Below are 25,193 nucleotides of genomic sequence, written 5' to 3' on the forward strand. Positions count from 1 at the left end.
GGCCATTGCTTTTCGTCCTGTCGCTGGGCACCACTGAAAAGAGTCTGGCACTGTCCTCTTGGCACCTGCCTTGGAGGTATTTATATGCATTGATGAGATCCCCTCTCAGTCCTCTCTTCTCCAGACTAAACAGGCCCAGATCCTGCAGTGTCTCCTCATAAGACAGATGCTTCAGACCCCTCATCATCTTTGTGACCTCCACTGAACCTTCTCCAGGAGCTCCTTGTCTTTTTTGTACTGAGGAGCCCAGAACTGGACCCAGCACGCCAGATGTGTTGTTCAAATACTCCTATGTTTCTCTTCCCAAGTAATTTGATGACTACCATAGGGCAGAAAACAACTGATGCTAGACAAAACAAAAAATTGAGCACTATCACAACATAGGCAGCCAGTATTTTCTGTGCTTACAGGATTTAAGAAAGCCTCTTTGCTGAATTAACACTAGGACAGTTTAGCACAATTAACACTTAGCTGGAGGTATATTAATTACTACAAAACAAGCTCCCCAAGCCACCCCAGCCCAACACACACTGGCCTTTCAGGAATTTTTTTCTTGATACTCATTCCTTCAATATGCTTATAAGTAGAAGTCTCCATGCCCCGTGCTCCATCAAGCAAGCCAAGTTCTCCTAGCATCTTGTAATCTTTATGAAGATGTTGAAGAGCACAGCGCCTAAGATGGAGCCCTGTGGAACCCCACTAGTGACAGGTCGCCAGTCTGATGTCACCCCATTCACTGTTACCCTCTGTGCTCAATCCGTGAGCCAACTGCTCACCCACCACATGATGTGTTTATCCAGCTGTGTGCTGGACATTTTGTCCAGAAGGCTCCTGTGAGAGACAGTGTTGAAAGCTTTACTGAAATCCAAAAAGATTACATCCACTGGCTTCCCTTGATCAACTTGGTGGGTTACCTTGGTATAAAAGGAAATCAGGTTTGGTAAGCAGGACTTTCCTCTCATGAAGCTGTACACTGTCTGCATTGTCTTTCAGGTGTTTTTCAATACCTCACAGAATAATCTTCCCTGTTACTTTACCAGGCACTGAAGTGAGACTGACAGGTCTGTTGTTTCCTGGGTCCTCCTTTTTGCCCTTCTTGAAAATCAGGACAACATTCTCTATCTTCCAGTCAGCTGGGACCTCTCCAGATTCTCAAGACCGCTCAAAAATCATCAGGAGAGGTTTTGTGATGATATCAGACAGTTCTTTGAAGATTCTGGATGAATCCCATCAGGCCCCATAGATTTGTAGGGATCCAGCTGGAGCAGCAGATCCCACACAATTTCAGGGTTGACTGGGAGTTGATCATTCTTGCAGTCATGGTCCTGCAGCTCAGGGCACTGAGACACCCTCAGTGGGTCATCCGTGTTGAAAACAGAGGCAAAGAAAGTGTTAAACACCTCTGCCTTGTCTCTGCCTCTGGTTGTGATGCGACCACCCCCATCCTGTAACAGGCCAATGATATTTCTATGCTGCCTATTGCCATTAATGTATTTGAAAAAACTCTTCCTATTGTCCCCCTTATTTCAACTCCAGTTGAGCTTTGGCCACACAAATTTTCTCCCTATAGCAGCAAGCAGCATCTCTGAATTCTTCCCATGTCACTTGACCTTGCTTCCAACAAGCAAAAAGGGAAAATACATATGTCATCCAAACCTGTAATGTGGGTAGACTTCTTCCAGTCACACAGGTTTGTGGAGACAGAAGCTGAACCTGCAGGCCCCTCCTGAGGCCCCTGCTCTCCAGCAAGGGCCAGAAACTACCCTGGCACCTGACAATAACTGCATGGACAACTAACTGGTGCTCTTTAAGACAAAGCCAAGAACCCCACCCTTCTAACTCCATTGTGTGGTTAAACAGACTTTGGAAAAAAAAAATTACATTACACCTATGATTAAGGTTTCGGACAGTTTTGTCTGCAAAACAGCAATTCCCACATCACTGGTGAGCCACAAAACCCGAGCTTATCAAGTACCACCATTTTTATTTCCTACTCATGTGAACGCACAAGATAACTGAAAACACATCAGATGGTTTTCAGCGTGTTTTCTCCACAAAGTGTGGGTTTTCAGTTTAATGTACAATAACCACAGAAGAGAGAATAAATCTATGAGGATTTAAGATTATGATCAAGGGAAAACCCTCCTGAGCCAGTGGAAATGCTGGTGCGCAAGGTCTGGAGTGATTACATAATCGTCTAATTAAGCCAGAAACTTATTCCTATAAATGGCACCATTCCTGTTTGATTTAAAATGAAACACAGCCAACTACGTTTTGATCAAGTCTCATTTATGCAACATCAAAATAGCACTAGCTGCCTTCTACATAAAAGGGAAAAAAGGGCTGAATGACATCTCCACAAGATTCTTATTTCACCCTAATCCACAGAGTAACCCAAGTGATTAAAAATGAAACAATGCATTCAGTTAGTCAGAACTGCCTCTTAACCTCTTTTGGCCTTAACTCACATACTCTATTAGAAATATGCAATTTAGAAACATTACATACATACAAAAGTGTTTTATTGATTTTTTAAAATAGCTCACTTTTTAAGTATTTCATTATTATTCAATGCCATTTTCCAAAGGAATATAATTTCACAAAAAGGACGCCACTCTAGCTAAAATACTGAAGACTTATGTTTCTACACTTTCAGCTCCAATGCCTTGATACAATTTCACATGGCATACGTAACACTCCTAAATAAAATGGGCAGATTTGTTTACCAGAGTATCCACATTTTTCTTCCATTTAGTGACAAGGAGTAGAGAAGCATTCAGAATTCTTATATGCTCACGTGCACACCTTGGCCATGCACATCATTAAAACCTGAGCAGAACAAGCAGTTTAATAACTGCTTTCACTGCTGTGAAAGGTGGGGCTGAGATTTATGTAAGGACATGCTATAAGGAAGGAATAAATTATTTCTACTGCAGTTTTTAAAAAAATTCCACTATTTTTGAACACTAAAGAGAATAGCATCATTATCTAGAGTCCCACAACAGAAAGAAACAGTGCCATGTGGAGAAATATAAAAACTGTACAATCCATTACTGTACATTTATTTGGTTACAAATCAAACTGATGAAATGTCTGCACTTATAGTTACATTTTTAACATAAAATAGAAGCAGCATGCAACAACAACAACAAAAAAGAATACTGTCATTATAAAACTGTTCAAAAATTCATTTGCACCAAGATAAAATCACAGGCAGTAAGAGTCTATACCATTTGGTCTTTCAGCACCCCAAAAAGTACTACTAGAACTGATCTTGCTAGAGAGAAGCAATCTTTTTAAAAGTAGATGTATGAGTATTTCTTAATTTGTCATTAACCTCATCCTACATTGGTGGTATATATATATATTATATATATATATACATATATATATAAAATCTCTTTGCATAAGTTTTTCATTACTTTTTTTCTGTCACCAAGCTATAGAAGATAATTTTTTTAAATCACATTAGAGTAATTCTGGTTACCATAGACGTGTTAATTTTTGCAATATTAATGTTCATATTAAAGCTTCTACTTACTGCTACCTCTTCCCAGCAGTAGCTGGAGTGATATTGCTAAGGCTCATATTTCAGAACTATTCTCCAATTTCATATTCTAATCCTTACACAAGTATAATTTCAAGGTTGTCCCCCACCCCACACACAAAAGAGCTGTTCTACTGTCCAAGATATGACTGTAAATAAGGAAAAAAAATATTTGCAGCTGCACCCTGAATTCTCCATACTTCCATTTCAATATCAGGAAACAAGAACAAGTGAAGGACAACTTTTGACAATATGTACAAAGTAGTTAAGGATACAAAATGGATTATACCAGTAGTATATATATTGCTTACAACACTGACAATTTTGAGCGATAAGTGGTCACACCACATTTAGCATAACAGAGGATAAATTTTGCCATCTTTAAGTAAACAGTCAATTGATCAGACTAGATTTATCGAAAACAACTGTTTTTACAAATGAAGTATTCCTAATCAACACAAATGTAAGAAGTTCTCCCATATCAAATGAATTGTTTAAAACAAAATGTTCACCTTTACATTAGTCTTTAATAGGAATACCTAATTTAGTGGTCAGAATTACAGCTCATAGGTAGAACCTTGATAAAGGTATGCTCCAACAGGTTATTAAAATAACAAATTGTTCAATTTACTCTTATCTTTTGGTCCTGGACATCAACTGAAAAAAAATCCACGTGAATGGTAACAGAAAAAAAAACCTCTTCCAGTGGTTATATAAAAGAACATAAAAAGATGCAGAGTAGAAATCCAGACTTGATTTCTACTTCAAGTAATGCACAGTTCTAAACATCATTAGTTACAAATTAACAGTATAAAACTGTTATTGATTGCATTAAGAACATTGTTTTATATGATATAGGTGGCTCATATGGATGTAAATAGCATTGACTACTTCATTTAAAAATATAACTTCATAATTTACTTATTATTTTATTTATCTAAAGGATACTGAGAATTAGCATGACTGCATCTACACTAATATATTCACTGCTCTCTTTTTTTATTCTTGGTTTTATCTTCAGATAATAATTCTCTGTCTCCTCTCATCCTGTGGTATCACCCCACCCTTTGACAAGCTTGCTTGAATTTTAGCTAACAAGATATCTGTGTATTTGTATTCTTTTACTAATTCCGATTAATATTACCTTGACAATAATGTAAAGCGACATACGAAAGCAAAACAATAAACAAAAGCCCTGACGAAAAAGACATTAAGTCGCTATTTCTTTCAAATTTGCTAAATCAAGTTGATAATTAACCTCTCAATTTATAGCATACCCTTTGCAAATCAGGCAATGTAGGTAACCGAGGAAATTAATTAAGACAACTTTAATTGCATTTTGCATTTTACATGAGCTCAGCAAATCAAGCTGACAAATAATAAAGATGATAATAAAGTTACACCTACATGAATTCTTCTGAGTATTCTCAGTGCCTCCCGGAGATGACATGGCAGTAAGAAATAAGCAAGTAAAAAGAAACCCAGCACTGGTCAAGTGAAAGCTCCAGTTACCAAGCAGCTCCACTGATGTGCATCTTCACTGATGTAGAACAAAGACCGATGCCAGAAGGCTGCTTTTTCAAAGCAGTTTTCGATGGGTCACTCGCACGCAGATGAATACACATGGATACTTCAACTCAGCGCCTTTCCAGAACCTGAGCACAAGCTACCAGCAGCTGGGCTACACCAGAAATGCATGCATGTATTTAGGAAGGTACCACATGCTGCTGAATCAAGGGGTGCTGGAGAGAGAGAAATCTTCCCAGCAGGATATAATCGGATGACATGCAGTTACAGCATGTGTTTATTTGGCTGAGAGCTGGCAGTGTCTGAAAATGATTTAGGAGCAAAGGAAAACGTACAGAAGGGTTCTGAATTCTTCTTTTTTATTAGGTGATATTCACAAGGCTCTCCCCTCAAAGTGCTTTTCCTTAACATGGCTTAGCTCAGATACCCCATAAACCAGATTACATATTATTCTTACTTCACACATAAAATATTAAAAGCCTTAGATGTGGTTTTTAAATAAATCAGGAACAGTATTCTCTACTGAAAGCTGAATTTTTTGTATTACACATCCAGGCTGTATTTTCATCAAAAACTTAAAAAAACCCTGTTATGCAGCTAAAAAAAATACAGAAAGGGCATATGACTTAGAATCTTTGGTTATGGTGATGCTGCAGTTACACAACAGTGTATTTATGTTTCAAAAACTGTAAGGCATTCCTCAGAATTGGGAACACTGGCACACGTTGCCTCTTCAGCTTAGGAGGGTGCGTAGTGCTGCCAGAAGCCATAGCAATTCCTTTCTTTTACTTAAAAAAAAAAAAAAATCACATTTTGAAAAGCTTCTCTGTGACAGTTATCAAAATAGAGAGTACAGACAAAAGGCAATTATATAACAAATACTTCTCCAATTGACATAATTAAAAGTAAAAATACAAAGAATATATGGGCCTACAAAACTTGGTTTTATTTAACTGGTGAAAATAACACCAAAAATATCCACATGAAAGATTAAAAGAATAATAATAATCACGAGATAATCCCGCCTTCAGTCTGGACTTCAGTAATTAAAGGATGAATTCAAGTTAGAGCTGCAGACAAAATACGCTTCTATTTTTTTCCACATCATTCACTTAAGCATTAGAGACAATTAAAATATTACACCTTTAAATGTTTTCTTTTCTACATAAACTAAGTATGACAGGACTTATGTTCCCATGAAATTGTTTCCTATTATCTCCACAGTTTGCTATTCACCCTGGTCAGAGAAAACCTCTATTGTTACCCTGTCCTCCTCCACTCCTTACAAAACCAGGATTCTGCAAGGCCGACTCCAGCACAGGGCAAACTTCCATCACAGCCAACAGGGGCTGTACCTGCACATCCATGTATCTTATTTTAAGATATATCCAGGCATCTCATTTTAAATACATCTGACCTCCGAAAGGTCTTTTGACTTAGTGCCATACTAGAATGCAGAAAGAGTAGGACTAAAGGAAAAAAAGATAAAACTACATAAATGCATGAATATTAAAATTTGTTGGGAGGATAAACTAGCTTCCTCAAAATGCAAAGCAACATAAGACAAGATGAAACACTATAAGGGTGCCACATTAAAAAACCACAAGATTCTCTAAAAATAAGATAAATCAGAATTAAAAAAAAAAAGTGTTCCTACCTTCTACTTTTACAGTCAGACCTAGTATTACAAAAACCTGATAAACACAAGGTTTCAGAAGTATCAGTAACATCAGCATTCTATGGGTTATAATAACTCATTGTCTGAATAGCACTTTCAGGTGATAACCATCATAAAAATATCCTGAAATCTAGTTGAGCAAAGAGATTACAAACAGCACTATTGAATCTGTAACATATAAAGTAACATTATAGCCAAAGTAACATTATAGCCAAGGTAACATTTAGCCAACAAACAAAAATAATAAAGCGCATTTAAATAATTAAACCAGAAGCAGTTTGGGGTAGGAGATGTTACAAAACCCAAACCTATCTTTGATAAGCCGAGTTACAAGGGCACACAATATTTATTCCAAGGAAATTTGATTATCTAGTTTGACCATAAATAAACCGGTATCTCTATAGCATCCTTTTCTAAACTTCAGACTTCCTTTATTTACAGCTTTGAAAATTCAGACCTGTTTCCAATATATAACCACCTTAGTAACAGATGCCATTTTATCACTAAGATCCAATCAAGCCTGTACAGCCACTACCACAAAAGCTGGTTTTCCCTCACCAGTTGAAAATTAATAAAAAATAAGCAAAGGGAAAATAATTTTCCATCATATCAGATTATCAAGAGCTGGACTTGTTCAGCATGGGGAAGAAAAGGTTACAGGGAGACCTCATTGCAGCATTCTAGTACCTTAAAGGGGTTTACAAAATGGAGGGAGAGTGACTTTTTATACAGGCAGATAGTGACAGGACAAGAGGGCATGGATTTACACTGCAAGAGAGCAGGTTTAGATTAGATGTTAGGAAGATATTTTTCACTCTGAGGGTGGTGAGGCACTGGAACAGGGCACCCAGAGAAGTTGTGGATGCCCCATTGCTGGAAGTGTTCAAGGCCAGGTTGGATGCGGCCCTGAGCAACCTGGTCCAGTGAGTGGCATTCTGACCACGGCAGGGGGTTTGGAACTAGATGATTTTTAACATCTCTTCCAACCCAAACCATTCTATGACTAAGTTAGTTGACAATGCAGCCCTCCTTTTGGCAAAGCATAATGGAAAATGCCTTTCTGATGAAGTGATTGAAGACAGAATTGTAGATAATTTTGTTTCTACAGCCGAAATACACTTAAACCCCCCTTTTTTTCTTCTTCCATTGAAATGTACATTCTACTTCTTGTATAGAAAATAGCCTGTCCTGAAGAGTTGATGCTTGTCAACATTAACCAGTTAGGTAACAAATTTAAGTCATCTGCAAAATAAATGAATAAATGCGTACACAAGATGCTATCCATTGTAGTTTGTTTCACTTCCAGTCATAATACTTAATCCAGCAAATGTTTTGTTGTCTTGTCAAAGGCAGCTAATAAATTTTCAACAACACCTAGTGCTCAATGCAATAGTATTGCCAATTGAGAAAGAAGTCCTCTTTACAGGGTCAGCAAGAGGCAAGCAATTGCTTTTGTGCCTTATCCCATGCAGTCTCTGCCTGCACAGAAAACTTACACTGTTCTCAGGTATGTATTCACACATGGAACAAGTTCTGAAAGTTCGTAATTAAGTCTGCTAACTCTGCCAAATAGAACCAGACGTGTTCAAATCAGCACCATCTACCTGTGGGCTACAGAAATGTAAATTTGAAAGCTTATACATCTCAGTGCTGGTAATATCCACCCAGATTTGTAAAGATTCAATAAATACTGTGGAAGACTGAAACCAGCAAGGCCAAGACTGAACGTTTCTTAAATTACTCTATTTCAAGGATTAAAAAAAAATTTTTTTTTTTAAAGGTTTGACTTGAAGGCCATATCTACCTCGAGGAAAAAGAGAAGTTATAAATAGCTAGATACAAATCTAGAAACTTCAAAAATGTGTCCTGAGAGTTAAACAGATGCAAGAGTCTACTAACTGGAAAACACAAAAAGCAAAATCAAAAGCAAGGTAGCTATAAGGACACCTTGGTTTCCTTCTCCATCTGTCTCATCCTATTACACTATAATGGAAGACTTAAGCAGTTAAACTTTCACTTAAACTTTCACTTAAAGCGGTGCATTTCACTTAAAGTTTGACTAGAAGTGCCCAAGTTTCAAATCTTTCCATTCTCAAGAGAATGGTTATCATATATGGAGTCTCGGTCAATTCTTGACACAGACAATACAGAACATCCAAAGCTGTGAGGTTCTCCTCCCATAGCCTGAATGGGAAAGAAGCTAGTAAAACACATTATTAAATAAAAATCTATCAGAATATTTTCAGCTCATAGCAAAATAATTATGAAAATCCCTGAAATCAGAATATAAACCTGAAATTTTAATTCCAACTTAGCTTTATTACAATAGAATTAAATAATTGTTTCCCAACTTTTTTCTGGTATGCCAAAATAAGAGTTGTTTGTGATATAGGTTTAAACACTGAAGTATTGGAACATGGTCACCTAAATAAATTCTAAAACTATCAGGAAACACTCCTTGCAAAAACACTGCCTATCTCCCACAGCATGTTTTGGAAGATGCACCCAAACAACCAAAGACACCCTCCCTCCCCTATTCAAATGAGTCATTGAAATGCAAAAAACACAAAATATGACAATTAAATTAGAATTGTTAAACAACTTGATCATGGACACAACTTGTCAAGAAAAAATTCTTCACAGTAATGAAACTCCTTGGATGTTCCTAAGTTACAGGCTCTGGGGTAGTATATTCAGAAATGTTAAAGTAAACAAACTCCATGTAGCTGTTACAAATTTCTACCACAATGTCATCTTACTCTTGCTCAGAAGAAACATAGAGGATTACGTGCTCAAAATTACAGCTCAACTTTAAGAACAGCTCCATCATTGAACGTATGAGCTTTGTCAACCACGAGCTGTAAAGATCCCCGTTGCATATTACCCACGCATCTGGAAGGCAATATGAAAAGCAGAAAGAAGTTTTTTATTTTGACAGCCATCAGAATACAGCACAATAAAGAGGATCCCTACACTGGAAGAAAAAAATAAATCAGTTTGACATACCATTTGTTGAAGCGAATAGGTTTCAAAAAAAGGAGAACAAAGAAACGGAGCCAACAGACTGCTCCAAATACTGCGTGCTCTTAAAGGGAACAGTGAAAGTCAGGAAATTAAAGTCTAGATATAAACATATTTAAGCTCCTGATAAAAGGACTGGAAAATTGCAATTTCAACAGAAGCTTCTTAGATGCATGAACAGGGATGACAAAAGATCTGCATATCAAATATGACCCAATGACTTAACCTTGAAGGGAAAAGCAAGAAAAAACACCTCTTTACTTCAGTGGTCACCTTTTCAAAGAGTATTTTGATAAAGCTCTTAAAACTTATCAGGACTTGTTTGGGAGAGATCTCTGATTCAAAAGGCTGAGAACATATTCTGTTGTATTGTAAACAGAAGTACTGAAAATGGTCATATGACCTGTTTCCCTGAGCTTGAATGAAACTAATCCTGTTAAAGCTTAGAAATATGCATGACTCAGTAGCCAAAGCCATGTGCATATTTGCCCTTACAAAGTTTCTGCCACCTTTCATTGTTCAAAAGTGCTGTGCTGATGATTTCTAAATGGCCTCTAGTGCTTTAGTTTTCTTTCTAGAAATGAATTCAAACACTGCATCCTAAACTTTTAATAAAAAGGGACTTTCAGAAGCAATTTTTAAATCTATCATGTATACGGTTCCCATTTAGAGAAACTAGAAGTAAACTTCTATTTCTGAAGTAAACTCAAGAGCATATGTTATTACCATTGTGCAATTCTACCACTTTTATAACTTTTATTTTTTTCCCCCTCACAATCTCACTGCTGATTACCTACCTCATTATCTGCTTCACCCTTCCATCTTCTTATGAGATTAACAGTATCATGTAACTATTTCCTAAACAATCCTGGCTGCACTGGAACAAAAGTAAGGTTAACTCAAAAAAGAAAAAAAAAATTAAAAAATGGTACCATGTGTCTAGAAAGATGGTGGAATGATTTCAAATCTCAGTGCAGTCATAAATGCACTAGGTTTCAAGTATCAGGAGAAAATAACCACATATTTGCTAATTTCTAGTTTCTCAGTTGTAAAATGAAAATGATACACACCCTTTCTAAACCATGCAAGAGTACAATTCATCAAATACTAAAGTCATACACATACTTACACAAATATCAATTAAAATTATTATTGCAAGAACAAGATCCACAACAGAACCCCTTTTTTTAGCAACTTGGTAAGTCTCAGACAGGACAGGACAGCACAGAGCATAAGCCTGCTCCTGCAAACAGTTCTCCAAAGACTGAAATGGATGTGCACTAGGAAGAGACTTGCAGGCTACTCCATATGGCATACCAATGTTTCCATTCATAAACCCATCATCTTTTACAGCAAAGATCTCTGAAAGATAAAGTACTAAAAAAAAAAATAAATGGACTGCACAAACTTTGAGATGTTCTGTCCCAGTGCACACTCACACTTCAGGTACACAAATGCCGGTGCTGAAGCAGCATCAACAATAACATGACATATTCATTCCCCGCCTTCTTAAGAGAGAGATGTTTAACAGAAGGAAAGGAAAGGAAAACAGAAGAAAGGAAAACCTATAACCTTCACTTTCTCAGCATCACAGATTACTAAGTAATAATCAATTGCAATTACATTGTAACAGAAAACCACTGCAGTTGAAAGAAGAGTGACTAGAGAGGTCTGTCCTGCCCCTATATAATGTGGGTACAGCAAAAAACAAAGGAGAATGTCTGCAAAAAATAAGTCTTAAAGCAAGAGGAAGAAAAATAAAATTGACTTCTCACAATGAAAGCCAATTGGTATCTACAATACCAACGTGAAAATGACATGAACAAATTCTAAAAGAATATCTCCACTGACAAATACAAAAATAAGTAATCATTTCTTAGAATAGTATTACATACTTATTTCATGCTCCTTAAAGGTAGTAACATCAACAAGTGTTAGAGGATTCCCAATACTTTTCAGTGTTGCAAACAGGTATATACATTCTTTGTTAGAGCCCTTTCTTGATGACGCCTGGTATCCCCAAAGAATATACTCATAAGGTCAATGAATTACCACTTTGTACCTTAGCACACAGAGTGGGAAGTTCTAAATGAAACCAGAAACAATTCTGTTTCTTGGTTATGGGAAAGGTGATTCTATTTCAATATTAAGATAAGTAAATACTAGGCATATACAAGGCAATGAAAATGTTTATAAGGTTACAGACATTTGAAGATTTCACAAGTTTACAGACTACACCTCTGTATCTATATCTATTGATATTTATACATACACAAAACTCCAGGGAAATAAAATTTTAAAACAGATCTGAGAGGCCTGTGAAGCTGCCCACCTGTCTTGCGAGTCAGATCTGTATTCTCATTGTCGGTCGCGACATCTAATTAGCATTTTTTCTGTATTCATTGTGTAATTGATGGGATGTATCACTGAATTCAAGTTTTTAGTGCTGTGCTATTTTGAACCTTAGACTAGACCATTCAATTTCTTCATTCCAGTAAAACTCACTTTCTACCCTGAGCAAGGCATAAGAACCCAGCACTGGTGAATGTGAGAGTTATATCTGGACACTGAAAAGTGTGCATACAACCCTCTTTTAACCTCTAGAGCAAACATATTTAAGGAATGTTTTTGTGGTATTTTAATTTCTGCATATTCAGATAGAATGACTTGTATCTTTATGAAATATATTTTTATGCAAGACATTTACCACCCTTAATATGGATGCCATTACTTTTTAACATATGGTATTCAGATTTCCAAATAACAAGTTACTATTATAAAAAATGGCATTTCTGTTTTTTTCCATTAGAACATAATTTAATGTACAGTGCTTCCAAGTGCACATGCATTGAAAGATGCAAGTGTATATAAAGGTATTTTAAACAGTTCTTCTTTCCTAGACCCCTAGCTCGGTATTTAATGAATGGAATGTTGATGAAGACAACACTATGGACAGTTGTGCAAAGATAAATGACTTGAGGATGTAGTCTATACTTGCAATATAAAAATGTAAAGAACCATCTACTCAACTACTTAACATATTTCAGTTGGAACCAACTTTTCCTGTATACAACAAACCAGAGTTATGAGCAAGATAAGTTCTTACCATAAAAGCTTCATATAATGGCACTAATACTTCCTCACCACAACCTTCAAATGAGTTAGGTAATATACCCCCAGAAGCTTTTGCTTTTTAGATTACTGTGTTAAATTTTAAACTTAGACACACTGCCTGACCTTACTGCTGCATTTTCCTTCCTCTGTGACAGGACTTCTACAGACATATACCAAGTTATTCTAGTGTGCTTCATCAACCAAAACTAAAGCAAATCAAGTGCCCAAGCTCAAAACAGAAAACACAAGAAGGAGCCACCAGTTAGATTAGGCAAAGCTGCTGTAGAACCCAAACATCTGTCACTATGTAATCATGAATCCTTCATGATTAAGAATCTCCTACTCCTTCTGTTTCCAATGAGTTGATGCTAGATACTCTGACACTGATGTAAGGTCCAAAAGGCCAAAAAAAACCTGACTGAAAACAATCTAATGAACACTTCTTGTTCAATCCAGGTTAACAAAAATGCCAAGTAGCATCAGATCTGAGAATGAACAACTTAGTAAGCCAGAAACACAAAAACATCTCCTGCAAGTATGCATGTTCAATCAACCACGCACCTGGTTTTTAGTAGTTTAATCTCAATTTTGTGGGAAATGTCAGGCAAGACAGTGAAAGTTGTTGCCAAAGTCAAAACACCGAATCTATTGTTTATTTTAAATCTTCTTGTTGTCATCTTATAGAAAGAATTTAGACTTGCTCGACAAGACCATTCTTCAAATTTTCTTATCTATTACTCCTCTCTCTTCTGTCAGGTACAAGCTTGTCCATTGTACAAAAACCCCCAGAAAATAGGCTGACAGGTGTTTAATACCCCTTTTCAAACATCTATCACTCTGTCTGTATTTTTCTAGCCTTCCCTTGGCTACCAAGACAAGTCTTTCACAATAGTATTGGAAATCTGTATGGTTCTCTATCCATTATAGAACCAGTTGCTTAGTTTGGTATAAATTTCAAGGTCAGCACATAACTAACACCTTCCTCTTCCATCAAAAGAATTATCTTTGTAAAATACTTACTGTCAAATAAGTTAAAATCTCTACTAAAATAACAAGAAGCCAAGAGACAAATAACATTGGAAACTGTTCTCCTGGCTTCAAAAGAAAAAAAAAATATCACTTAGAACACCTAAACAATACAAACAAAAAACCCAGGATTCACTATTCTCACAAGCATCAGGTACTACAAAGTAGTTGTCTTGCTTTGGAACAGAATGAGCTTCGCATTATCTTTGGTTTTACATTGAGTTAGTCTGTGTTGAAAGTTGTCAAATCAATCAAGAAAAGCGTTGTTTATGGTAAGCTACAGATAAAGTGACATTTTTCATAATCTGTGTTGCTTATCTGTTAATGTAGCTTTATTATTTTCCTTTTTTAGCACCACAAAGATGAGAGAGTAATGAACTGAAAAGGCAAAGATGTAGCTGAAAGAAATTTCCACTCCTTCTTTCAATTTCAAAAGGCACCTAATTGACATACGCCAATGTACCTGACTTCATTGGCATAAAGATTAGTCACAAAGCTAGTCACATCCTACCAAAGTAAAAGATGAGGGCAATTCTCAAGCTGATCAAACATTAACATTAGTAGGTAGAGTAAACCTGAATTTAAGATTTACTGCAAATGGTAACATGTTCCACCTATGTACCACAGACAAAGCAATAATACATGACAGTTGCCAGCGATTACATCATATTTTGGACAAATATTTGTATATATCATCATGTCGAACTACAAAAATTATATTTGTCTGATAACATAATACTGTGAAAATGCCCTAGAAATAGCCAGATAAAAATCAAAAAAGTAACAGGCTGTGGCATGTGTCGAAAATATATTCATGCTAGAAAAGACATCAACTAGTCGAAGACAAGGCCCTTAGCTTCCAAAATTGAACACCATAGGAAAGGCTTGAATTAGGCAGACAATCTCTGAAATCTAGATAAGGCAACAAACTATCTGTGTTCTTCCTACACTTATGACTCTTCCAAAGAAAACAGCAGCAAGAACAGATAAACTGAAAAATAAACAGCCTGTTGGGTTCACATAAAATTAACACTGTAAGATGTAGAAGTGCAACAGTTCCTTACTAGTTTCACTTAATACAAGAATTACTGTAATTACTTGCAAACATTGAAGTAGAAAATAAAAATAGAATTTACCTTTGAAGGTCTCCAGTTCCTTCCTGTTGGAGAAGAGCAGAATAATAGTAATAAAAAAATTAGAACTACTACAGAATTTATTTTACAATCTTTAATACTCATTAAAAGATGAAACCCAAAGAATTTGATTATCATTACATATAAGGGTTCTATTACTACATGAGTTTATCTAAAGCAAATAAAATCAACCTGTTCAGAAATTAGGCTACCACCTATTAAAAGCATGCACAATTATAGAAATATTGCACATTTATATCTAGCCATATATTTTATAGATACATTGCTTCAAAAATAACAAAGACTTTTCAAGGTTTTAGGTATTAAAACATCCTTTGCTTAGCAGAGCTTTGCCAATTTAAAGCACAGTGAATAATGATTAGTGTCCCATTTTCATCAATGCTATTCAAAAACATTTTGGCAACACTGAAGGAGAAAAATTTGACAATATCACTCACTCAGTTACAACACACTTTAAAGGCAATAGAGACATACAGTGATATTCCTCAGAGGAGAGGATTTTAAAGTACAGAATATGACAGATAACCTACAGTACTCACATACCAGAAAGTTAAAAAATGAAGTCAACAATAACCGTATCTTTTTTGCCTTCATACTACTTTTAGTAGTTATGCAATTGTGAATGCAAAAGCTGTAAAACTAAGAGAAACATTTTCTCTTACTTTCAAGAAATTGCAAAATGCTCCATTTGCCATCGCTAAAAGGATTTATCATGAATCTAGAGGCTGAAGAAGAATCAACGTAGTAGCCTACCTAAGGCAGAATGCTGGTCTTTCCCTTACAAAACACTAATTTACATCAAACACCTTTTCAGTCTGTGCTTTGCAGAATGTCTAGTTAAATTCTGAATTTGGAAGCAAAAGTGACTGCAAGAAAAATAAATTAAAGACTGAACTAACAGTTGCTCTGATAAATGATTCTATTCACTATCCAAAGACTAAAGCATGCTTCAGTTATTACTGAGTCACCTACCAGAGACACTATTTGACAATACATATGCTATACCATAACTTCTCCTCCCTAACAGATGATGCAATTCTGCATTTATTCTTGCATCAAGGACAGACAAAACTGTTTCAAACCTGAAACAATTTATTTTCTAAGCAGGACAAAATATTCTGTAAGAAGTAAGAGAATGCATTTACCTCCACATTTTCAGTGAACATCCCACTTTTGTCACCAAATGTTAAATACAGGTTTTTGAGAGAATGCATGTTCTACCAGGAAATAAGTTAGTGTGATTCACTCTAGAGAAGACTATTAGTTGCAACTTCCTGTGAGCATCTATTTCCTTTCCTGCTTCTCCTGCATCCCTTTCCCAAGCTAGTTTTTCCTTTTTTTACCAGAAAAACAAAACCTACTTCACAATACTTAGTGATTTGCAGGTGAAATAACATTGAATGAATTAACGTGAATTCACAATTAACATTGTGAATTCATTACCCTAATGAATTTTTCCTATCCTGTATACTCCAATTACAAAATTCCTATATGTTCTCACAAGTTGCATTCCTTATTTTTTAGCAATGGCATAGTAGTTGAGAAAACAACAATCATAGGAAATGGTTGTTTTCCACAGACTGAAACCAAACCATACTGAGGAAACATCTTGTGAAAGTAAGAGGGGAAAAAAACTACACTACCTGCACTTAAAATCAGGAGGTCTTATGTCACTTGTCTACAAAAGGGAAGACAAAACAATTACTGTCATTGTGTTCAAATAGGCTAGCAAACAAGACGGTAGCACAGTAACCAAGTGAAAGTCACTGATTTTGCCTAAAGCCCCAGAACTTCCCTTTTCAAAATCCATCAATATTTTTAGGGTTGATGCATTAAGATGCTGTCCCTATATCCATATACATAATTACCATTCGTTAAGAAAGTTGGAAATGAATATCTGGCAATTTTTTTTTTCCCAACACATACCCCTGAAAAATTTAAAATATCTATGATTAGCATGCAGTAAAAACACAGATTTGAAATTTAAGGATCTGCGTTTCCTAGTATCCTCATACCAATTCAGACCCAAAGACTGATGAGCCTATATTTTAGGCAGCATGAATTGAATCAATCACATCTTGCGGTTTCTCATAACACTTTTAATACATTTAGAAATATGTACTAAAATACATGCTTATTGAAAATATATTCTGCATCAGCAACATGGAGGATTTTTTTTTTAAAATTTATTAAGTCGAGTTACCCAAAGCTTGAAGTTTTAAAATTTTAATCCTAAAATCTTATTTATCATCACGTTGGGTAAGAACATGACACTAAACTCAAAAGTGCAAAGGAAACTATGACTCATAATGATATTGGAAAAACAAATGGCTTAATAGTATATCAGTACATTTTCCAGACGTGTAAGAAGTTCTAGACAGATGTACAGAAAAAATGTATTACAAAGTATTATCCTTCTCCCCATTATAAGTAAATAATTTTTTTTTTAATTTATCAATAAACTGTCAGAAAGAAGATACCTTCTATGTCTTCTCTAAGAGTCTAGAGACAAAAAAAAAATCATTTGCAGAATACATCAAACACATTAAGAAGCAAACTACATATTTGGAACACAGACAATGTAAAGAAACAGCAGTTAGTCTGAGTAATTAAAATGAAAAAGATTGAACTGAAAACAGTTTTGGAAAAGTCACCTTCAAAGTGAGGTTAAAAGGTAAGCAGGAGGGAAAACTTGCTTTGGAAGTAGCCTGGATGATTAGCTAGGACTGCTGTCTCTTAGTATTTTAGATCTTGCCACATTAAATCACCAGCTTTGATGCTATATACTGCACATTTTTTTTTGTATTTGCTGCTCTTTAAATTGTTCATTCTTTGAGATAATTTTTCACATCAGCTTCATACAAGAGTTACATCAGCAGCGCTCAGCCTTTGATGGATAGCTTACTAACAACATTGTACTAGAAGACAAAACTGCAGAACAATGAATCATCACAACAGAAGACTTCTGTCAACTGCTTCAGCTCACAGGTGCATTACCCTACACATTTTTTCGACAGTAAAAGGCTAGCTTTTCCCTCTACCCCACTGGCCAACTAGATTAAGGCAACTGAAAACTTTCAATAGAGAAATGCTCCTGGATTTTACAGAGTTTTCATCAAAAAAGAAATAATTCATGCACTTCAGAGACGGATGAGATAATTCTTTGCATTATTATTAGAAAAAAGACACACGCCTGCCTTGCCCCTGGCCTGGCTACACATGAAGACTCTTGAAGCCCAATGTGGGCTTCTCAGCATCTGTCTGGGTTAAAGGAGTTCCCATGCTGAGTCTAACACTAATCAATACAACCTACTACTTGCTCTTTTACTTCAGCTACTAAATTTTAGGTTAGTGACAACAAATCCGGATAGTTACACAAATAAGAATACGTTTTACTTTTTTAGAGTTAACAGTAAGCTTTGAGAAGAAAGGATTGAATTAACAGTTACATTATAATGTAAGTAGTTCTTGTCATTGAAAGATTAAGTTCAGTATCTCTGAACAAGAAAAAAGGCTAAAATAACTGGCTAAAATCTAAAATAATCAGACTATAAAGGCATGAAGGCACTTCAAAAGTAATCTTGCTCTGTATGCAGTGCAACTTACGAATCCCAGCTTCTTTCCTGTGAGGCAAGAGGCCATACAGGCTCCACTGACACTGAAGTTTTGCCCATGAAAACCCTATGGCTACACATAGGCAATAATTTTAATCTTCTGCCTTTCCAGTTGCTTGTTTCCATAAAATAAAGGGGGGAGGGGAGCACATATACTCTGTGAAATTCTATACCCCTTGAACTCAGTTACCAGTTTTTAAGTTACTTGGAATGTTCTGTTGATCATGCTGACAGCAGTCTCAACTTCTTCATTTATAAAAAAGTTGAGATTCAGGGTTTGCGGTGAGAAAATATAATTTTGGAGACAACAGGTAAAACAAACTGTTTACAATATATAACTAGTCCCACAGAGCAACTGGCATGACCAGTTAGAAAAGTTAGAAGGGAAATACAAATTTCCAGTTACCCTCCCATTCCCCTCAGGCTTTTCATTGAAGTGTTGGAACAACTTTGCTCATCCTGAGCAGAAGAAATGGACACTAGGAAGACTATACTGGTTATCATTGATGTACAAAAATAAACCCAGCAAGAAGAATATGGGAGGAGAAGAGGCAAAACCATCCTGTTTTTAGTTACTGAAATCAATGGGAATTTAGTTTGTTCAACAAAAGTAAGAACACATTCTCAGGTTCTACTGTATCTTGCTGTAACACTAAGATCAACTTCCTAAATGTAACAAAACATCAGAGTTCTCAGTTAGATACCCAGAAGACCACAGAAACACCACATGCTTTACACAGATGCCAGCAGCCAGAATTGACAGTTTTGTATTTTATATTCAAGAAGAGAGTAGGCAGATAAGAAAGCAACAAAGTCATAAATGAATGTCAGGAACAATTTTATAACACTGCCTCTAAAAGTAACAGTCAATAAATTCTAACTACTAGACTCATACATAAACAAAAGACAATCTCAATATAAATGGTAAAAATTGAGGACTAAATTTGAAAGATTTTGCAATAAAAGAATGTTGAGTTGTAAATACTATTTACAAAAAATACATTTAAAGAAAGTATAGATGCTCGTGTACAAATTAATTGAAAAATATTTATGGCACCTAACAAGATCCAAAATAAAACATGAGAAATGCTGCATTTCACCTGCTTGTCTGGTACAGTTAAGCCTTCAAAATGATACAACAAAGAAAAATAAATTCCTTCCATTGCCTGACTCAAAGCTTTAGTAAGCTAAAAAGCCGAGATCTTTCCTCTGGGACTTTCCTCTGGATGTCAGTAGAGGTAAAAGTCAAAAACCTCAGAACTAAAAACTTACGTCACTTGCACGGTACACAGAAATAATTCAAGTACTGGGTTTTTTTGTACTTAGTATTAGCACTCGTGACAATGATACAAAACTGTTTTCCTTCCACACAAGATTCCTCAAGCACCCTTTTCAGATATTGAGGTCAATTACTACTTTGAAATACATTTGAGATTGAAATAATGGAAAGCCTTTAAGTATTGAAAAATCAATAAAAACTAAAACTACTACTAAAAGACTGTTGGAATTAAGCAGCAGGCAAAGGTTTCTATTAATCTGAAGAAACACTGAAGACAGGTCAGGATTCTTCACCATCAATTGTGAAATTTTATCCAGTAAAAAAGAGCAAAGAACTAACACTTTAAATGATGTTGCAGTGGAGACTGTTTTGCTTCCATATTCATGCAGATACAGAATCACAGAATTCAGAATACGCTGAGCTGGAAGGGACCCACAAGCATGAAGTCCAACTCCTGGCCCTGCACAGATACAAATGTAGCTGAAGTCTTTCCAGGTCTTCCAGCAAAACTTCCACATCAACTTCAATCCAGAAGATGGATTGAAGCAAATTTTAGTAACAGAAATTGCAACCATTAGCAGCTGGTAAGCAAGCTAATAAATACAATTAAAAACAAATAGTACTCTAATACACTCAGCAGTTTCAGGGTAGATTGAAAGCATTTTTCTTTAGATGTTTCATGAAAAAAGAAACAAATATTGATATTGACGAAGAACATTGGGGGTCATCTTTCAGGCACTATCATTCAAAAGAACAGTAAAAATGAGGGAGATGTTATTAAAACCAGAAGAAAATGGTAGAAATGAAATCATTAAATACAAGTTTCATCTTCTGCTAAGAGGCTGATACAGGTCATCTAGCATTGGAACCACTCCAAACTGGAATCTGAAATGTGGAATTAATGCTTAGCTCCCTCTAAAAGCTTATACTTTCAGATCTAAGATTTTGCACAGGACCCAGTTTTTACGTTTTTGCTTTCATCCTCTTGCTATCAAAAAAAAAGGACAGTTTTTAAATTTTATTTTTTTAATGTTTTAGTATGCAATGTCACTGGATCACTAAAAGATAAATGTATCAACACAGTTTATTTATTTTTATCATACAACCAAAATTTTAGGAATCAAAGTTTAAGCTGAAATTTGAGAAAAGAAATCTGGGACAAACTATAAACAACTACAAGCTCAAAAAAAATTTGAGAAACTATAAAGAATGTAGGGGAAGCTGAAGTTTAAGAGAAGGCACAAACAATTCTACCATCAAAAGCTACCTCTGCTGCCAACTCCACCTATCTTTCCTAGAAAGAAAAAGGGTTCCTGAAAACCTGTTTTTGGTAAACATCCACACAAGAAAATGCAGACCACCTCTTAACTTGGCCATCAATTTCCAAGCATTAAAAAGGAGAAAAATTACAGTATTTAAAAACTGGCCAAGCTTTATTCACTAAGTGACATATCATACAACACAAGTCCACAAAAACAAATAACTAAAAAGAGCCTGTAACCCCATATGCACTCTTTACTTAAAATGCTGGATGTGATTCCACACAGCACAAATGCAACTGTTCCAGAAGTTACAACTTGTACCTTTTCAGACATCCTCAACACATCCCTTTGATATGGGAATTTAAAATCTCCCTCACAGAAGCGTAGTCAATAAATGCATTTAATGAATTTTTTAACAATTTTTAAATAAATTGTTTCTTGATGTAAGTGGAAAGGCATTATTAAAGATCTCAGGAAATAATTCTTAGCAAAGAAAGAATTTATCAGGAGGCACAACACCGTGCTTAAAAGCAGAGGATGAATTTTAGTGTGGTAATGACAAGCACCTACGCCCTGTTCTTCTGCCTCTAGCCACAATTAATTAATTACTTACATAAATAATGCAGTTTTGAGGTGAGGGAGGGTATAAAATGATGATTAAGGCAGTCCTAAACCATCTGTTCCTATTATTGGTACAGTAAGTCTGGACAAAGAATGCCTGGTATTAACAGCTTGACAGGATTTGCAGATTATGCTCACTAACAAGCACTACATAAAGGTAGAGATAAATTATGCAGGACTGACATAATGTTTTAACTGTTTCTAGATAACATTATTAAAAGGTGCTGTAAGATACAGAGGATCCAACACAAACATTCAGTCTTTAATCACAGGTCACAAAAGCCGAAGAAAAATCTTTTATATTCCTTCCTATTCAAAAGAAAAGAAAACTGTAAAGAGAAGTTATGCATCAAATCTCTTTGCAACAATGTCATTGTCTCTCTGCATCAAAAAAAGACCAACAAAGAAGAAGGGCAAAATTAAAATAACTTCAAAGCGACAGAAATTATACTGTACATTCACACTTTGCAAATAAGATTAAAAAACTGACAAAATCCCTACAATCTTCAAATCTGCTACGTGTTCAGTCTTGGTCAATGTTTTCAAATACATGAAGCACTGATGGGAGTAAATTTCACTATATAATGAAACAGCATACTCCTTTGGATTTGATGTATGCAGAATACTGTGATGCAAGAGTTCCTGCAAGCAAAAGAAATTTCACGGCCCTAAAACTACTCAAAGGGAGCAAAATTACCCAGGAAAGTTTTCTGAAGCTTGTGCAAGCCTTTCTCTTCAGGATCAATAAGAATTCTCATTCCATGTGCCTGCCTAAATAAATGCAACAACTGATGGATATAAAATTAATTCCAGCCAGTTATCACCATGAAAACACTTGCTACTGGTTGTGCTGTACGCAAACTCATGAACAGCAGAACGGAAAAGATCTCAGCAATGTGAACTCTGCTTCGAGCACAGAAACTTATACCACGCCTAATGAAAACTCAAAGCCAGTCATCCAATGCACAACTAACTGTCCTGAAGATAATGAAAGTTCTGCACCCAACCTTGCAAAAATTATTATTTAGGTACCAAGGTACACAGAGATATCGTAGCTGAAAATCTATACCAGTACAAGACTGATCAAAAAGAGTACGGCATGAAACCTTACTTGGATGAAAATTTTCATGAGAACTATGAAACATGTAGCTGGGGTCTTAGAAATAATTCACAGTACGTTTAATGTCAGAAGATAGCTTTGTGCAGAGGTACAGAGGTAAAGATAATATATGAAAGCAAAAACCCCCTCTTAAAAAACCAAAAAAAACCCCTCCAAATTATTTTGGTGTGTTAGTGAGCAAATAACCATTAATTGTCCCAAGCTAGAAGGAATTTTTTCAGGACGCAGAGTAGTCTAATTTGTCTGAACAAGTTTTTTTGTATTTATTTTTCAAATTTATTTTGGTTAGGTCTAAGACAAGGAATCATATCTCAGTCCAACAACCTTTATTTAAAAAGAGGGATAAAATCTATAGAAGAAAACAACAGTAACTAAGACATTTTCTCACACACATCTCTAATGTGCCATAAATTTTATACCCTTCTGAATGAGAAAGTAAATCAAACATTCTTCTCCCCTGAAGCATTAAAGCACCGTCATGGCATGGCAATGATGGCACCTTACAAGAATTATGACAATCTGTCCAACTCCTCACCTACTGCATTAATTACCAAAGCTTGGGGTAACACATTATTTGACAACAAATAAGCCTTTAAAATAAAAAAAATTAGAAATAAATATATGTTTTAAGAACACATTTTCTCTTCAAGTAAAGCATTTCTTTAGATCTCACCAGAAAGAAAAAAATAATAGTCCCAGTAGGGTTTGCAATATTGCTAAACATTCATCTCTTGAAGTATGCTCTAGTATCAGGGTATATTTCAGACTCTGGATTTTAGATTTCTACATTTATTTTCCTTCTATGTCAGTTCTCAAAGCTGACAAATACTGAAAAGAACGGCTTCTTAAACAAGACATCTTAAAAAAATTAACATTCAGACAACTATGTTTTAAGCCAAATGACACACAGTAAAATTTATTCACTCATTTCCAGTGACAAGGACTTTTTGCTACTCCCAAAGTAGTCCTACAAAATGCTGCAGTTGGAGTTTCTACTTTTCAAAAAACCTGTGATCCCTCTGAAATGGTTACCAACGTTAATAAGAGCTTCAGGACAGAAACATTTCACCTTACACCATAAGCCTGCCATTATGGGCTGCATTATAGGTGCACATTATAGGTGCACATGAAAAAACGACACAGAAGTGAGCTTCCAATAGTGCACTTGGGAAAGCAAGAATTGCCACAGGGGATTGAAAGGGTACAGAGAGTTTTCTGCAACCAGAAACAGAATATCCGCTGTAGAAGAATGAAGGAAAAGGAAGAAGACTTGTGCTTGATTAAGACAGGAAACAAAACAACATGGTTTAATGCTACCATGCATGCAAACAATTGCAGCAAGACAAACTAGAGAAAACAAGAGTGGAATATAGACTTCATATAACAATACTGGTACCCCGATCAATGGATTTAAACACACAAAAAAGAGAATATTAAAAATCCAGAGATAAGCACACGAGAAACAACTAATCCCCCCAAACACTAGGCTTTAATATAAGTTGGAAAACACCTTGGATTGATGAATCTACTTTGAAACTCATACTCAACACAATGACAAAGGGAAAAAAAATGATCTGTCTGAACTGAAATAAAGTTGCTCTGTTTTACAGGGAGACCTGTTTCTGAAAATAAGTTCCCATAGTTACCATAAGCTGTGTTTCGTAGGTTTAATGTTGACCTAAAGCACCTTTTTCTAAACCTTTCACATAGAATTTTTTCAAAAGACTTAAAATACACAAGCTTTTAGTCTAAGCTCTACAGTGACTTCATAATAAAATTACTTTCTATTACATGCTGAAAATAACCACAGGTTCTAGAGTTCATATTCATCATAGTTTTCATCCCTATATTGTCAAAACACATTAAATGCTTTTTTTTAAGCACAAAACCACTCACTCCCTGAAAATAACTCTTGTGCTAAAGAAAGAGCATAGACTCCTGAACTCACCTCATTGATTATTTCAGCTGGTATTGTAGTAAAAACCCAAGCATCAAGGAGAGGAAGACAGGATATGAGTTCCAAACACACAATAACAAATCACGCTCACGTTAACTGGATGTTGGTTCTTCAAGTATCTACATTAGCAAGTGTCCTTCTAGTAATGAGCTAGCAGTTAATTTCTTACCTAAATAAATACAGGAGTAATGATCAACCAGAAATTACCTGTATTTTTCCTGTTTTGTCTAGATCTGACCAAATGTAATCAGCTTATAATTACACTAAGTAGCT

The 25,193-nt window shown here is 35.6% G+C and overlaps 1 protein-coding gene across 2 annotated transcripts in view; it reads right to left on the reverse strand.

Moving 5' to 3' along the window:
* The window catches only part of DTNBP1 (dystrobrevin binding protein 1), a 68,935-nt gene that overhangs the window by 24,495 nt on the left and 19,247 nt on the right, over positions 1-25,193 (reverse strand). For both annotated transcript variants that reach the window (XM_018077648.3, XM_018077647.2), the window contains exon 7: positions 15,050-15,072. In XM_018077648.3, the coding sequence (XP_017933137.2) occupies positions 15,050-15,072 (23 nt within the window). The remainder of the gene's footprint in view (positions 1-15,049; positions 15,073-25,193) is intronic.

This window comes from Manacus vitellinus, unplaced genomic scaffold (genome assembly GCF_001715985.3).
Source record: "Manacus vitellinus isolate BGI_N305 unplaced genomic scaffold, ASM171598v3 scaffold_39_pilon, whole genome shotgun sequence".
NCBI classification, from domain to species: domain Eukaryota; kingdom Metazoa; phylum Chordata; class Aves; order Passeriformes; family Pipridae; genus Manacus; species Manacus vitellinus.